Here is a 14,925-nt window from a genome sequence, read left to right as displayed (position 1 = left end):
GCCCATCTGAGTTTTTTCAGAGTCTCACAGTACCTGTCAGCTTTAATTGTGTTCCCAGCGGGCATAAAGCTGACCAGCAATACCCCTTTCAGACCTCAAAAAACTGTTGTCATGACTTTACCGGCAGACTGTGCTTGTTTGAATTTCTGCTTTGGCAAATAAGGATGTCGCCACTTGCATTATTGTTGCTTGGTCTCAGGTGTAAAGTGGTCTGCCCAGGTTTCATCACCTGTGACAACTGAGTCAGAAAGTTGTCCTGTTCAGCTGTAAGGCGGTGAAGAAATGCATGGGAAGCATCAACTCGTTGCCGCACGTGGTCCTCAGTCAGCACGCGTGGCACCCATCTTGCTCACACCTTCCGGTATTTCAATGTTTCCAATAAAATTCTGTGAGCGGTGCTTCGGGAAACCTCAGGAACCAACACGCAGAGATCATCCAGGGTGATCCGCTGATCTTCATGCAGGCTTTGCTCAACTTTCAACACTGTCTCCTCAGAAACTGATGGTCTCCCACTCCTTTTTTCACCGTGAATTTTGGTCCAACCAGCTGCAAACTCTCTACACCACTTACGAACATTTTTGACATCCATGCATGACTCACCATACACTTCCATTAGTTGGCGATGGATTTCAATCAGCGCAGTGCCCTTTGTGTTCAGAAACTGAATAAATGCGCGCAATACACACTTGGCGGTAACATCCAATGGGAGCTCCATTATCAACGGCTGCCAAGCCAAGACTAAGCACCTCAGCGTAGCGTGCGCATATTTACACATAGTGCATGAAGCATTCTTCATAACAATGTGACCAACTACCACACAAACAGAGTTCTGTACTTATAAAAAATAGGAGACCTTACTTTTGGGATTACCCTCGTATCACAGGCATTAGCATCTGTGATGGTATGCAATAGAAGATTGTCTTTGCTTGTTTCATGTGTGTATGTTCCTCCTCCTCCTTTTTATTTTTATTTTTTTTTTAACCCAGTTATATGCTGCAGTGGTTAGCACTCTGACTCACAGTTGGGAGGACAATGGTTCAAAACCCGCTTCCAGCCATCTAGATTTAGGTTTTTCATGATTTTCCTAAATTGCTCCAAGCAAATGCCAGGATGGTTTCTTTGAAAAGGCATGGCCGATTTCCTTCCCCATCCTCGAGACAGTCCCAACTTGTGCTCCATCTCTAATAACCTCAATGTCAACGGGTCGTTAAACCAAATCTTCCTTTTTTATGATTTTTTGTCCCTTTAATGTTTGTTACTACAGTAAGTGCTGTATTTGATTACTGATTGTGGATTCATACTATGGCAGGTTTGAGGCTGTATCAGTCTAAAAGGAACATGAAATATGATTTTATCTATCTGGCTTCACCTTGTAAGTATTTATATGTACATCATATCAACACTATAGTTTAGGTTATATTATTTTTGGGTATATAACATGTTTTCATTTTCAATGTTGAAAGATGTCATGTGTAGATGGTTTATGACCAAAACCAGTTTTAAAATAAACAGCTGATGGTAAAAAAACAATTTTTCAATTACTTAATGACTCTAGGTTGTCAATTAAACAAAACATTAAATACCATGCCTAACCCACAATGTTATTTTATTTTTTGTGTAATATTAAGTGGCAGTGGTAGATAACTTCATGAGGCAATGAAATATAAGAGAAATGAAGTAAGGAAAGCAGTACTGATCTGACAAAACAACATACCTTACATGAGTATCGAGGCATTTTCAACAGAAAGAAACAGGTGTAGCTTTCTGGCAGAAAATGGTCTGGTGGATTATATTTATCCAGAACCTGAAACAGACAGACATATGGAATGTAAAACAATATAACTGAGACAACAGAAATATCCAGATCTGTAGCCAAATGTGTGAACACAGACCTGTAGCACAAAATCTCGTCCTCTGAAATCAGCAATTGTTCGAGGAAGCCTCGTCCTACCCCAAACAAAACGTAAGAAAAGAGAGCGTTCTTGATTCGTGAATTCTTCCATAACCTCCCAGAACCACTGTATCAGTAGTGAATTAGCATCTTCACCTGATGGAGAAAAAAATAAACATATATGACATGTATACAAAGTCCTTGCATATTTTATTTAATATGTGAGACACAGACAATGCAAATAATTCTCAAATTCAAATTTTCTTCAGTCTATTTATGCATTGAAATAGGCAAACAAAATATTAGGTAGATTACACAAAGTTGATGGAACTGTAGGGAGGTGATTATGAAGTGGGTTTGCATTATGCATAACAGATACCTATCCTAACTGCTGTTTCTATGAAGGAATAGTCATAAAGTTCCAATTTTCAGTTATATTGCCTCATATGGTGGTTAGTGTAAAAATTCAATGTGTGGCTCCACGAAATAATGTCAATTATGTAGTCAAAAAGAAAAACTATGAAAGCTGTAAGAATGAAATAACAAAGCACAAAGAACACATGTCTAGTGCACAATTTAACATCAGTTCATTGATGATGGATTTCAAGAAACTTACAGAAGAAAAAAGTGTACTGAACACAACAAAATAGAGGCGTGAAAGTTCAGTTTTCTCGGAGAGTTGAATGGAAGTAAAGTTCAAAAGATGCAAACAGATAATGCAGGGTATACAACATTGTGAAGCAAACAGAAAATCACTTTCAAGCTCTTTCTACTATGGATTGTGATAATGTTGTTAACAGTTCAAGTGTACCATGTGGAAAACAAAGTGACTTCATGCATGAGGTAGAACATGGAATATTTCAGCTGTACTTAAGTAAAAGATCATAGGCGAAAGTGCTCTCAAAAAATTTGCCACCGATAAGCTACTCACCTGAGACATTATCGACTTATGTTAACAAAAAAGAGAAAATAAATAGTGCCAAATAAGGCATTGCACAAAGCAAAGGTGGGCAGAAAATCGGTAAGCTCCAAGCAGCAAATACATGTAAAATTGAACTGTATGCAGACAGCCAAGGGCAAAGTATAGCCACTGAATTTTGGTGGACAAGCAGTCAGAATTTTAATTGCATAATAAAGCCAAGAGCAAAATACAGTGCTGCTACATCAATGAGTCAGGAAAAAATTTCCTCACTGAGCAGAAAGGACTTTTCCATCTTCCTGGCAGGATCAAACAATGTCACAAGGAATGGAAAAAAGGATCCCTAAATCTTGTTAAAAAGAAAATCGTGTGAGCTGAGAGGAACAAACGTTATTGTTTTTGCAGTTTCACGTTGTTCCAACTTAAGAGAATGGCCCTGTTTACAAACAAAGAAATTGAAAGATGAAAAATATTTGCAGGCAGTTTGAAAACGTAACATTTGTGAACATTAGCAATTTGGGGAAAAGATTCCACACAGCACACAGTTTTCATTTAAATATACTTGGAAACAACATTATAGTAAAAAAAATTTTAGATGTAGTAAATAAAATCTCAAATGTGCAGTGTGATGATGTAGGAGTCATACCTCTCATGGACAAGAAGAGTGGGTTACCTGGAGACTCAAATGAGAAATCTGCTGTCAGTGAAGCTACACCTCTCCAAGACAAACATGAGGTTTTGTCAATGCAAGTGAACAACCCAAATGCAAGCAGCTCACAGAAAAGCACAATGGTTGTAGAAGAGCAAACACCAGAAATAAGTGAAACAGCAGCAGCACAATCATCATCATCATTATCATTATCAGAAGCAGCAGCATCAACATCAACAACAACAACAGTAGCAGTAGCAGAACCAACAACAGCTGGAGCAGCAGTACAGAAGAGCTTAAGGAGGAGCCAAAGGGAAAATACATCTGTGTCACTCAATGATAATTTTTTATGGTTTCAAGCCAGGAAGAACATAAAAATGTGAAAAATCAGGCTGCCAACTCACTGTTAAGTCACAGTAACATCTTATTTTTAAACATTCAGGGTCTTGAAAATAAAGTTGAAATACTGGAGGAGTCATTGCTACAAAAAAGTATTTTTTTCTATGTTTATCTGAACATTGGCTTAAACCACGACAAATAAAATGTACCAGAAGATTTTATAAACATGGAAACAGTTTTTGCCGATCTCAGTACCATAATGGTGGTACTGTTTTCTATGTTTCAAATAAAACAGAGTTAAGGGCACTTGATCTTAGTGGCTCATGTGTAGAGAAACACTTTGAGATTACTGGAATCATGCATGATGTAATGAAACTTATCTTAGTATGTATTTACCATTCTCCTAGCTCAGACGAAAAACATTTTTAGATAATTTAGACAGTGTACTCTGTTACATAACAAAGTGGAAACAATATGTAACTACAATTGGGGGAGACTTTAAGTCAAGCTCAGATGTAACATGTAACAAATCCGGTGTAAATAGGTTACTGAATATGCTAAGGGAGCACAACTTCCGTCATATAAATTCAGAACCAACAAGACTGAAAGCATGCTTAGATAATGCTTTTGTCAACTGAGTTTGTGAGATGTACTTCACCAGCATAAAGGAATTTGATTTTTCCGACCACTCCATATTAACAGTAGGGTTAAGACATTTTATAAAAGGGGATTGGAACAAGGCTGTACAAAAGTTACCAAAATCGAATACCTTAATACTAACAAAAACCAATTTCAGAAAACTAACACACAAGCTGAGCATAACACACAAGCTGAGCATAACTAACTGGGGTAAATTATTTCAAAGATGTGATTCCAATGTCCAAACAGTTTATGAAATATTTCACAACTACTTAATAGATATGTTAAAAGCTCATCTTGTTCCAAAGAAATATCATAAAACAAGAAAGGGTAAATTGTGGTAACCAAAGAGTTGAAGAATTTACAAAATAAGTACTGCTGTTAAAGCACCTTGGCAAAGTAAATAATTCTAACGAAATTAAGGACCTCAAAATAACCACTAAGAAACTGTATAAGAAAGAGCTACAATTGGCTAAACACTAATCTCATAAAAATAGTAAAAGCTAGTGAAAAACAGTCTGGTCAGTAATTAATACTGTTAAAGGTGAAATCAGAAATTACGATAAGACAGTTCCAGTACCAGCAGATATGTTCAACAAATATTTTGTAAGCTGTTCTGACGAAATCAAAAAGTTGATCAGTAAACCCAATATAATATGTATAGATTATCTTAACAGCACAAACCTAAATCATACACAGACTGGACCTTGATTGAAACACTTCAAAGAGGTATGTCAAGAGAAAGTTCTTAAAATTGTCAAAGATATGAAAAAGCCATACAGTAAAGATATTTTTAATACAGCAAACAATCTACTGAAAGAAATAATACATTACATTGCAGCACCAGTAATACATTCTATGAACTTGTGTCTCATAGAAGGGGCTTTTCCTGATCCTTTCAAACTATTCATAGTGACTCCAGTCTTTCAGAAGGGTACAAATCTGATATAGCAAATTACAGGCCAGTTTCACTAATTCCAGTATTAGTCACAATCTTTGAAGACAGCAGATGTATCAGTACCTAGAACTTAATGATATGTTAAGTACATCACAGTTTGGTTACAGAAAAGAAAAGAAAGTCAACTATAAATGCCACAGAACTCTTAGTGAGAGATATTTTAGCAGCATTTGAGGACCATGCTTACGTAAAGGTAAGATTATGTGATCTGTGGCCTTTGACTACGTTGACCACTCTGTCTTGCTCTCTAAACTTGAGTACAATGGAATATGTGACAAAAGTTTAAAACTCATCAAATATACCTTAATAAAAGGAATAATAATAATTAATAAAAGGAAGTCATCTAACACGCTTGAGGCTCAACATGGTGTGCAAAAGAGATCAAAATTAGGACCACTTCTATTCCTTGTACATATAAATGACTTACCGGGAAATATAGACATAAAGACAAATATGTATGCAGAAGAAACAACTTTTCTGTCAATAAACCGTGTATTTGATAACCTTGTTAGTAGTATGAATGTGGCAAAAAAAAATGCAGTATCATGGTTTAATGTGAATGGTCTACTATTAAATGAGAAAGAGATCCAGAATATGTGGTTGTCTATCAAAGATTGTCCAAGTAGAAAAACAAAATGCAAAATTTTTACATATCATATTTGACTTATTAACATGGAACTCTCATGTTGAACAAATAGTGGTTAAACTGTCAAGAGTTATATATCTGCTGAAGAGGCAGATGTGGTGTGTGACATTTGAATATGTGTGGACAGTGAACTTTTTTTTTTTTTATTCATTTTAAATCTGCTTTAAAGTATTAGTAAAGTAATAAGTGAAATTCTATTGATCCAGAAGAAAGCAATGTGTGTAATGGGAAAGGTAGATAACAGGACACATTGTAAACTACTGTTCATTAAATATAGAATATTAACAGTTATTAATCTATATGTTCTTGATAGTGTTAACTATATACTAGCTGAACTACCAAATTTGGGTGTAACGAATCAAAGGCATGGCAAGAATATAAGAATCTGTACTTCTCTGCTCCTTCCAAAAAATAGATTAGCAAAAGCTAACAGTCATAATTACATGGCAATAAAATTATATAACAAATTGTCTAAACATGCCTCAAGCACGCCAATCGCAGTAAATGAAAAGTTACACAACTTCTTGTCAACTAACCCATTCTATTCATTAGAAGAATTTTTAGAAATGCCCAATATCAACTTAAATATGTAAAAATGTATTTTATAAAATAATAGGTTAAGTGAACTGATGAAGTCCATTGCATGTAATAATGCTCAATGACTAATAAAGACTCTAATCTACCTCTTTCATATTGCCAATATCCACCCTAGCAAAGATCACTGCTAACCTCAGATGCAGTTGCAGTTGGACCCGAGTGCGCAGAGATGGCACTGGACATGTGCGAGAGTTGTGCAGGTTTGAATGTGTGTCCCCTTGTTTTATCTATGTCTGATGAAGGACTTAGTCTGATAACTAATAATATCTAGCAGTCTTCTTTCGATGTGCTTGTCTGTAACTCCACACCTCCTTTATTTAGTGGGTAGAAATATATCCTTTTCATATTGTTGTTAGGACATGAGACTAGTTATTGTGGTCCCATTGCCATTCACATATCTGAAAATGTGGACAGAAGGCTGATTTAGAATCCATTGGTCAATAATCTAGTAACTTATGGGTCTGCATTACCTTGATTTTCTTAAGGAATCCCACTGATAGTGTGTATCTTCCCTCACACACTGGTTCGAAAATGATACAGCTATCACATTTGCATGATTTGCATGTTTTGCAATGTCTCTCAAGGACGAATCACTGTCATAAAATTCAATAATGTAACCCCTCAGGAGGACGTTATTATCAGGAGAAACAAAACTGGTGTTCTACAGATCAGAGCATGGAATGTCAAGATTCCTTAATGGGGAAATGGATAGGTTAATGTTAGTCGATAGCAGGAGGAACAAGACTTTTGGTCAGGTGAATACAGAGTTATAAATACAAAATCAAATTGGGGTAATGCAGGAATAGGTTTAACAATGAATAAAAAAATAGGAGTGCGGGTATGCTACTACAAACAGCATAGTGATTGCATTATTGAAGGCAAGATAGACACAAAGCCCATGCCTACCAAAGTAGTACAAGTTTATATGCCAACTAGCTCTGCAGATGACGAAGAGATTGAAGAAATGTATGTAGGGATAAAAGAAATCATTCAGATACTGAGAGGAGACGAAAATTTAATAGTCATGGGGGACTGGAATTTGATAGTAGGAAAAGGAAGAGAAGGAAAAGTCATAGGTGAGTATGGAATGGGGATAAGGAATGAAAGAGGAAGCTGCCTGGTAGAATTTTGCACAGAGAACAACTTAATCATATCTAACACTTGGTTTAAGAATCATGAAAGAAGGATGTATACATGGAAGAACCCTGGAGATACTAAAAGGTTTCAGATAGATTATATAATGGTAAGACAGAGATTTAGGAACCAGATTTTAAATTGTAAGACATTTTCAGGGGCAGATGTGGACTCCGACCACAATTTATTGGTTTTGAACTGCAGACTAAAACTGAAGAAACTTCAAAAAGGTACGAATTTAAGGAGATGGGACCTTGATAAACTGAAGGAACCAGAGATTGTAGAGAGTTTCAGAGAGTGCAGGAAACAATTGACACGAATGGGGGAAAGAAATACAGTAGAAGAAGAATGGGTAGCTTTGAGAGATGAAATAGTGAAGGCAGCAGAGGATCAAGTAGGTAAAAAGACGAAGCCTAATACAAATCCTTGGGTAACAGAAGATATATTGAATTTGATTGGTGAAAGGAGGGAATATAAAAATACAGTAAATGGAGCTAGCAACAAGGAAAACAAATGTCTCAAAAATGAGATCAATAGGAAGTGAAAAATGGCTAAGCAGGGATGGCTAGGGGCCAAATGTAAGGATGTAGAGGCATGTATCACTAGGGGTACGATAGATACTACCTACAGGAAAATTAAGGAGACCTTTGGAGAAAAGAGAACCACTTGCATGAATATCAAGAGCTGAGATGGAAAACCAGTTCAAAGCAAAGAAGGGAAAGCAGAAAGGTGGAAGGAGTATATAGAGGGTCTATACAAGGGCGATGTACTGGAGGGCAATATTATGGAAATGAAAGAGGACGTAGATGAAGATGAAATGGGAGATATGATACTGTGTGATGAGTCTGACAGAGCACTTATCTTAGAAGATAGATTAAGGAAAGGATAACCTATGTTTCTAGCATTTGTAGACTTAGAGGAAGCTTTCAACAATGTTGACTGGAATACTCTCTTTCAAATTCTGAAAGTGGTAGGTGTCAAATACAAGGAACAAAAGGCTATTTACAATTTGTATAGAAACGAGATGGCAGTTATAAGAGTCGAGGGGCATGAAAGGGAAGCAGTGGTTGGGAAGGGAATGAGACAGGGTTGTAGCCTATCCGTGATGTTATGCAATCAGTAAATTGAGCTAACAGGAAAGGAAACAAAAGAAAAATTCGGAGTAGGTATTAAAATCCATGGAGAAGAAATAAAAACTTTGAGCTTTGGCAATGACATTGTAATTCTGTCAGAGACAGAAAAGGACTTGGAAGAGCAGTCGAACAGAATGGAGAGTGTCTTGAAAGGAGGATATAAGATGAAAATCAACAAAAGCAAAACAAAGATAATGGATTGTAGTCGAATTAAATCAGGTGATGCTGAGGGAATTAGATTAGGAAATGACACACTTAGAATAGTAGTTGAGTTTTGCTATTTGGGGAGCAAAATAACTAATGATGGTCGAAGTAGGGAGGATATAAAATGTAGACTAGCAATGGCAAGCATTTCTGAAGAAGAGAAATTTGTTAACACCAACTATAGATTTAAGTGTCATGAAATCTCTTCTGAAAGTATTTGTATGGAGTGGAGCAATGTATGGAAGAGAAACATGGACGATAAATAGTTTAGAGAAGAAGAGAATAGAGGCATTCGAAATGTGGTGCTACAGAAGAATGATGAAGATTAGATGGATAGACCACATAACTAATGAAGAGGTACTGAATAGAATTGGGAAGAAGAGGAATTTGTGGCACAACTTGACTAGAAGAAGGGATCAGTTGGCAGGACATGTTCTGAGGCATCAAGGGATCACCAATTTTGTACTGGAGAGCAGCATGGAGGGTAAAAATTATAGACACACACTAATCAGATTCAGAAGGATGTAGGTTGCAGTAGGTACTTGGAGATGAAGCAGCTTGCACAGGATAGGGTAGCATGGAGAGCTGCATCAAACCAGTCTCTGCACTGAAGACCACCACCACCACCACCACCACCACCACCACCAACAACAACAACAACAACGACAACAACAACCCCTCGTGAACACATCTTAGTTAAGGTTTTACATGCAAACCTTACCTTGAGACATAACTGATTTCTGAAGCTGCAATAAAAGTGGATGCTATGGTAACAGTGACTGATGAATGTCATGGGCTGCACTTTTACAAGTGGAATACCCGGTGAAGAAAATACATTTTGTTGTTTTGTTGGCATGTGTTGTACAAGTAAGTTTACACCATTTTCCCTACCTGCCATGTTTGAAGCAAATCTGTTGAGTTCTCCAGGGATAATTATTCATCGGGGATAAGGGGGTAACATTAATACATGTAGAACAAACAGATATATTTTAGGTCATCAAAATTACAGTGCTTTTAGAAGAATGCTTAAACAGACACATTACAATACCACATCACAAGGAGGAGCTATTAACTGCTGTAACACTCAGAACAATGTCCTTGAATCACCTATCTTCAGAAACGTAGAGGGACTCTTATACAACTACTTTGCAACTAAGAAGCAACATAAAACCTTTAGTAGATCATTTGCTGCTAAACTGCAGTTGCTCCATTAGTGACACAAAGAAGTACACATTGCTATGGCAATTGCAATGCACAGACTCATACATTCATGAACATAAATTAGTCATTACACTAAAAAATGTGTGAGTGGACATCAGTTTTCAGGTAGTCTAGTTAGTTTCTGGGCAGACTTCAACATTTCTGAGGATTTCATTTCCTTCCAAATTTGTTTAATGCCTGTCAAAAACTGGCATCCCATGTAATTAACATTCAGCTTAGGAATGACATTCATCTCTTGATCTCTGCTGCAATGTATGTTGGAAGTGTCAACATTAAGATCCAACCTGTTTACACATTTTAAAAAGTTATGTTGCTCCACAAACTGTCGACATGGACATTTGTCTTAACAATACTTTATATCTGCATAAGAAAATGAAAGACATTTATTGATGGAGATGTGAGCAATATCTTTCCTGGAGTGGTGCCATAGCCTCTAATAGATGTAAACAAACATTACGGCATATCAGACAAATTTATAAGTGAAAGGCACACAAACTTAGGGCATTTTGTAACTCTTCATGCTTGATGAACCACATACCCTGACATGTGATAAATCAAATGTTCCTTTGCTGACTTGCTTTCCAGAATTACCAGCACAAATTGTGAATCAGCTTGAGCTTCTGTGAAATTATGTCTTCCCATTCCCAAACTCTGTCTCTCTGATTTTGTCCGGAATATCTGGCTAATGTCCCCATTTGGCTTATGTATAATCTCAACGAATATTCACGTTTATAATCGCAGTTTTCACTGGAAGATAACGAAGGTTTTACAGGAATGTAAACATACTGTGCTATGTGCAAACTGACATAGTCTGTTACTGATGGATGATATGTGTATTAATTCCATATGGACATTTGAGATCCTTTGCCAAATTTGGAAATGTATTTCTGAAGGAAGTGACAACAATCCACACTTCAAACAATGTCTGTATCCTTTGGGCAACTTAATCTTTAAAAGTATGCTATCCAGAAAAAAAACTAGTTATCATACCAAATTCCCTAATTATTTTTTAATTAACATTTCTTTAACATTGTATCAACCATGATTTTATGTTTCTTACTGAGTGTTGAATGAACTAGGACATCTGCATGCAGCTTTCCTAGACTGGTTTTGACATTGGCTGTTCTCAGATTATTATGTAATCACAGAACTTCCAGTACTTGCACTTCAATGTTCTTTTTAATGAAACTACTGTGATTTCCAATCCTGACTCAGTCTCACTTTCCTCTTGTTTACCATCTTCTCTACCACAACTTTTCTTTTGCAAATGATTTATAGTCAATTTTCTTTTGTGTAATATTTTGGGTGCACTCAGCCCATTGAGGCCAATTGAAGAGCTACTTGATAGGAAAGTAGTGTCTCTGGTCACGAAAACTGACAATGGCCAGGAGAATAGTGTGCTAACCACATGCCCCTCCATATCTGCATCGAGTGATGCCCATGGGCTGAGGATGAGATGGCGGCCAATTGGTACCATTGGGCCTTTAAGGCCTGTTTGGATGAAGATTAGTTTAGTTTAAAATATCTTGAATAGCTATTTCAGTAAATGGGGAAATAAGCAAGGAACAGCTCCTAAGTTCAGAGACCATCTTTGTCTTAATATTTCAGCTTGTTTACTCTCAATGATAAACAAGTCTGTTTTGTAATAAGTTTGTCTGTGAAATGTGGGTCCACACAGAACACCTGTAAGTCAGATGTCTGTCTGTTTGAGGAATTGCTCTCACTTTATTTAAAAATTTTACTACTTTTTTTGGAGGTTTAAGAAGTGTTTACTTTACTTTCTCTGTAGCCAGATCTGTACAGTGGAACAAACAATGGACATTTTTTCTCGATTTCCCCTTGTAAATAAAAATAACTAGAGCTCCTAAACATGACATTATCACCACAGCCTTCAGCTATTTCACAAATATCATCATAAGCAAACTCACAAAATTACCATAGATGACAGCAACATACTTGGTCTGATTAAGTAGAATAATGCCAAATTTTGTCTCTGGTTGTAGTTCGTGGGCATGAAAGCTGTCCTACGGTATGCACAGGGACACTAGCTATTGTAAGTTTATAAAAGGGAACAGTGGAGTAACAGTGCAGATTTAATGGATGTAGTCTAGAGATATCACAGTAGTGCATAAACAGAGGATGGATCTCAGCAGTGTTGCTATCAGAAAGCAAAAGCAGTAGTAGAGTTCTGCACTTCAACTTTCATGAAATAACTGTAAGATCTTAGCATGCCTTCTCATGCTTAATGGGTTACATGCTACAGCAAATGCAAATATAACTGCAAATAAAAAAATTAAATGAGTAGCATATACAACAAATTCCAAGATGAAAACAAACCAGAACATAAAATAATAATAGTATTATTTGAGTTTACCTTTGTAAGTAGCTACAGATTTCAGAAGTGTTAGAGGGATGTCAGGAGAACCACAGACCATAGTTTCCAGCTCATAACCACTGAATAGTGACAACAATGGAACAGGAATTACTTTTGCCATTCCTTCACGGACAGCCTTTACCTGCTCATCAAATTCGTGTAATCTGCCACAAAGAAGAATAGTATTTTCAGATTATCAACAAGTAAAATGGCTGTGATTCTCTATAACTTACTCTTACATATCCACCATACAAACTTGTGTTACAATGAAACACAAATTATTGGGTCACCTGATATATAAACAAGCAAAGGAAATCATTCAACACTTGTATGAATACAAACATAATCTAAGAGAGAAATGATGGTGTTGTATCTGCATCATCATGTTACACTTCAAGACATTACAATATTCCACACTATAATTTCACACAAAAATGTCACAGATAAAAATGGAGAGGGCAGGAGTAGCAAAGTAAATATCATTCACTGTGTTGACACTATCACTGAATGATCAATAAAATGAATTCTCTACATTCACTGACACACTGATGTAACTGTGAGTGAGTTATTAATCATGCACATGATTGTCTCCCAATGGTTAGTGCAATGTCTTCAAAGTGAGACTGTGATATCATGCGAGCTCAAAATAATCTAGTAGTTTGTTGCTGGCTGTTGTGACTTTGACTTCAAAGCATTTAACATCAAGAGTATAAAATTTCTGACATGTATAAACCAAGACACACTTACATGCACATGAAAGAATATTAACAGAAAGAATATTATTAACACACAATATCAACCCCATACTGAAAGAAAAACAGGTAAGATACATATAACAGTTTGAGCACTCCGTTCATATAACTAAATTCAGCTTGTGTGCTCTGCAATGATAAAGTAACTGTGAACCAAGGAAGGACTGCCTTTAATGTTGGAAACATATGCTGAAGAAAATCAATGTACTCCAAGAAATTCAAAACATGAAGATGTTTTGTTTAAGGAGCAAACCAAACTCACTGCATTGGCTCCAGGATCATGTAATGTTGAGCATCAAGTGTATCTACTTGGATAAATATACTGAAAAAAAATGATCATGTAATCAAAGATGTCTGTCATTACAGGTGCATTAGTAAAATACTAGAAAAATGACAGCACTCATTAAAAATATTACAATATAAAAATTTATAAATACGAAAGACAGTAGCTTCCCCAAAAAGGAGTAATTCAAAACTCACTTATTAGAAATATACAAAATCATTATTGACTCAAATCCTGTAAATGACCTTTTATTTGCACCACATTCAGTTCTCGAATTCTGCACTTTGCACCAGTTCAAAACATGTTTGCTGCTTCTAATAACTATTTAAAAATTTCAATGGAAGGGCAAGCAAATACATGCTTAAGCTTTGAAGTAAACACATTATTAGTCAGTTCATAAAATATTGCAGTGAGTGGTAAGTGGCAAATCAAATCTGGGAATCAAGGCCAAGTATATGACCAGACCTTAAAAACCTGCGAGGAGTTGATTTTAGGAGCAATGAATCACATTTAGCATTTTTAGCATTATAGATCTCGATGGTATTTTATTCCAACAAAGATTTCACTGAATTGTTTATTTTTTAATGTGAGAACAATTTTTTACTTGATAGTGCTCTATCAACTACCATTCATTGTGGAAGTTTATCTGCAGTAGATGTAAACAGTATAATGTCATCAACAAAACAAAGGTTGCTCAAAAATGTTCTGTTCAAATGTATTCCTTCTTTGTCTTTCCAGTTAAAGATCTAAAAACTTCCCCAAGGGCTATGGAGGATACTTTTTCTGCCAGGAAACCTCCTTGCAGACTCCTCTCACAATTCTGAATTTCTCATCATCTTGATGTAGTCTAGTGGAAGCTGATCTTCAACATATATTTAAGATCCTTTATTACCCACTGATCACATAAAACAGAACAGATTTAGTCACTGACTACAGAACTGACACCAAATGTATTTTTATTACAGGAAATATAGTTAAATCTAATGTTCCTTCTTTTTTAATATTCTTAAAAAGCTAGGTTCAATGCTTTTACAAATAGTTCTTTCACTTTGTAAAATCGATATTCCAGTAACTAATCATAAACCTTGACTTTAAAAGCACAGACAGGCAGATTTTGGAAGTTTACAAAAAATTTTAGACATGTAATTGTGTGTGTGTGTTTCCTCTTGGGTAGTCTGTGTATTGG

At 36.1% G+C, this 14,925-nt stretch overlaps 1 protein-coding gene across 1 annotated transcript in view; it reads right to left on the bottom strand.

Annotated features, from left to right (window-relative positions):
* LOC124556600 (E3 ubiquitin-protein ligase HERC2) overlaps positions 1-14,925 on the bottom strand; it is an 832,907-nt gene that overhangs the window by 19,919 nt on the left and 798,063 nt on the right. Inside the window, exons 81-83 of the mRNA XM_047130567.1 lie at positions 12,705-12,868; positions 1,893-2,047; positions 1,715-1,804 (exon numbers count right to left, since the gene is read on the bottom strand). Of these exons, the coding sequence (XP_046986523.1) occupies positions 1,715-1,804; positions 1,893-2,047; positions 12,705-12,868 (409 nt within the window). The remainder of the gene's footprint in view (positions 1-1,714; positions 1,805-1,892; positions 2,048-12,704; positions 12,869-14,925) is intronic.

The sequence above is a fragment of the Schistocerca americana genome, chromosome X (genome assembly GCF_021461395.2).
Source record: "Schistocerca americana isolate TAMUIC-IGC-003095 chromosome X, iqSchAmer2.1, whole genome shotgun sequence".
NCBI lineage: Eukaryota > Metazoa > Arthropoda > Insecta > Orthoptera > Acrididae > Schistocerca > Schistocerca americana.
Note: the sequence above shows the minus strand (reverse complement) of the source record. Positions and strands in the feature narration are given on the sequence as shown.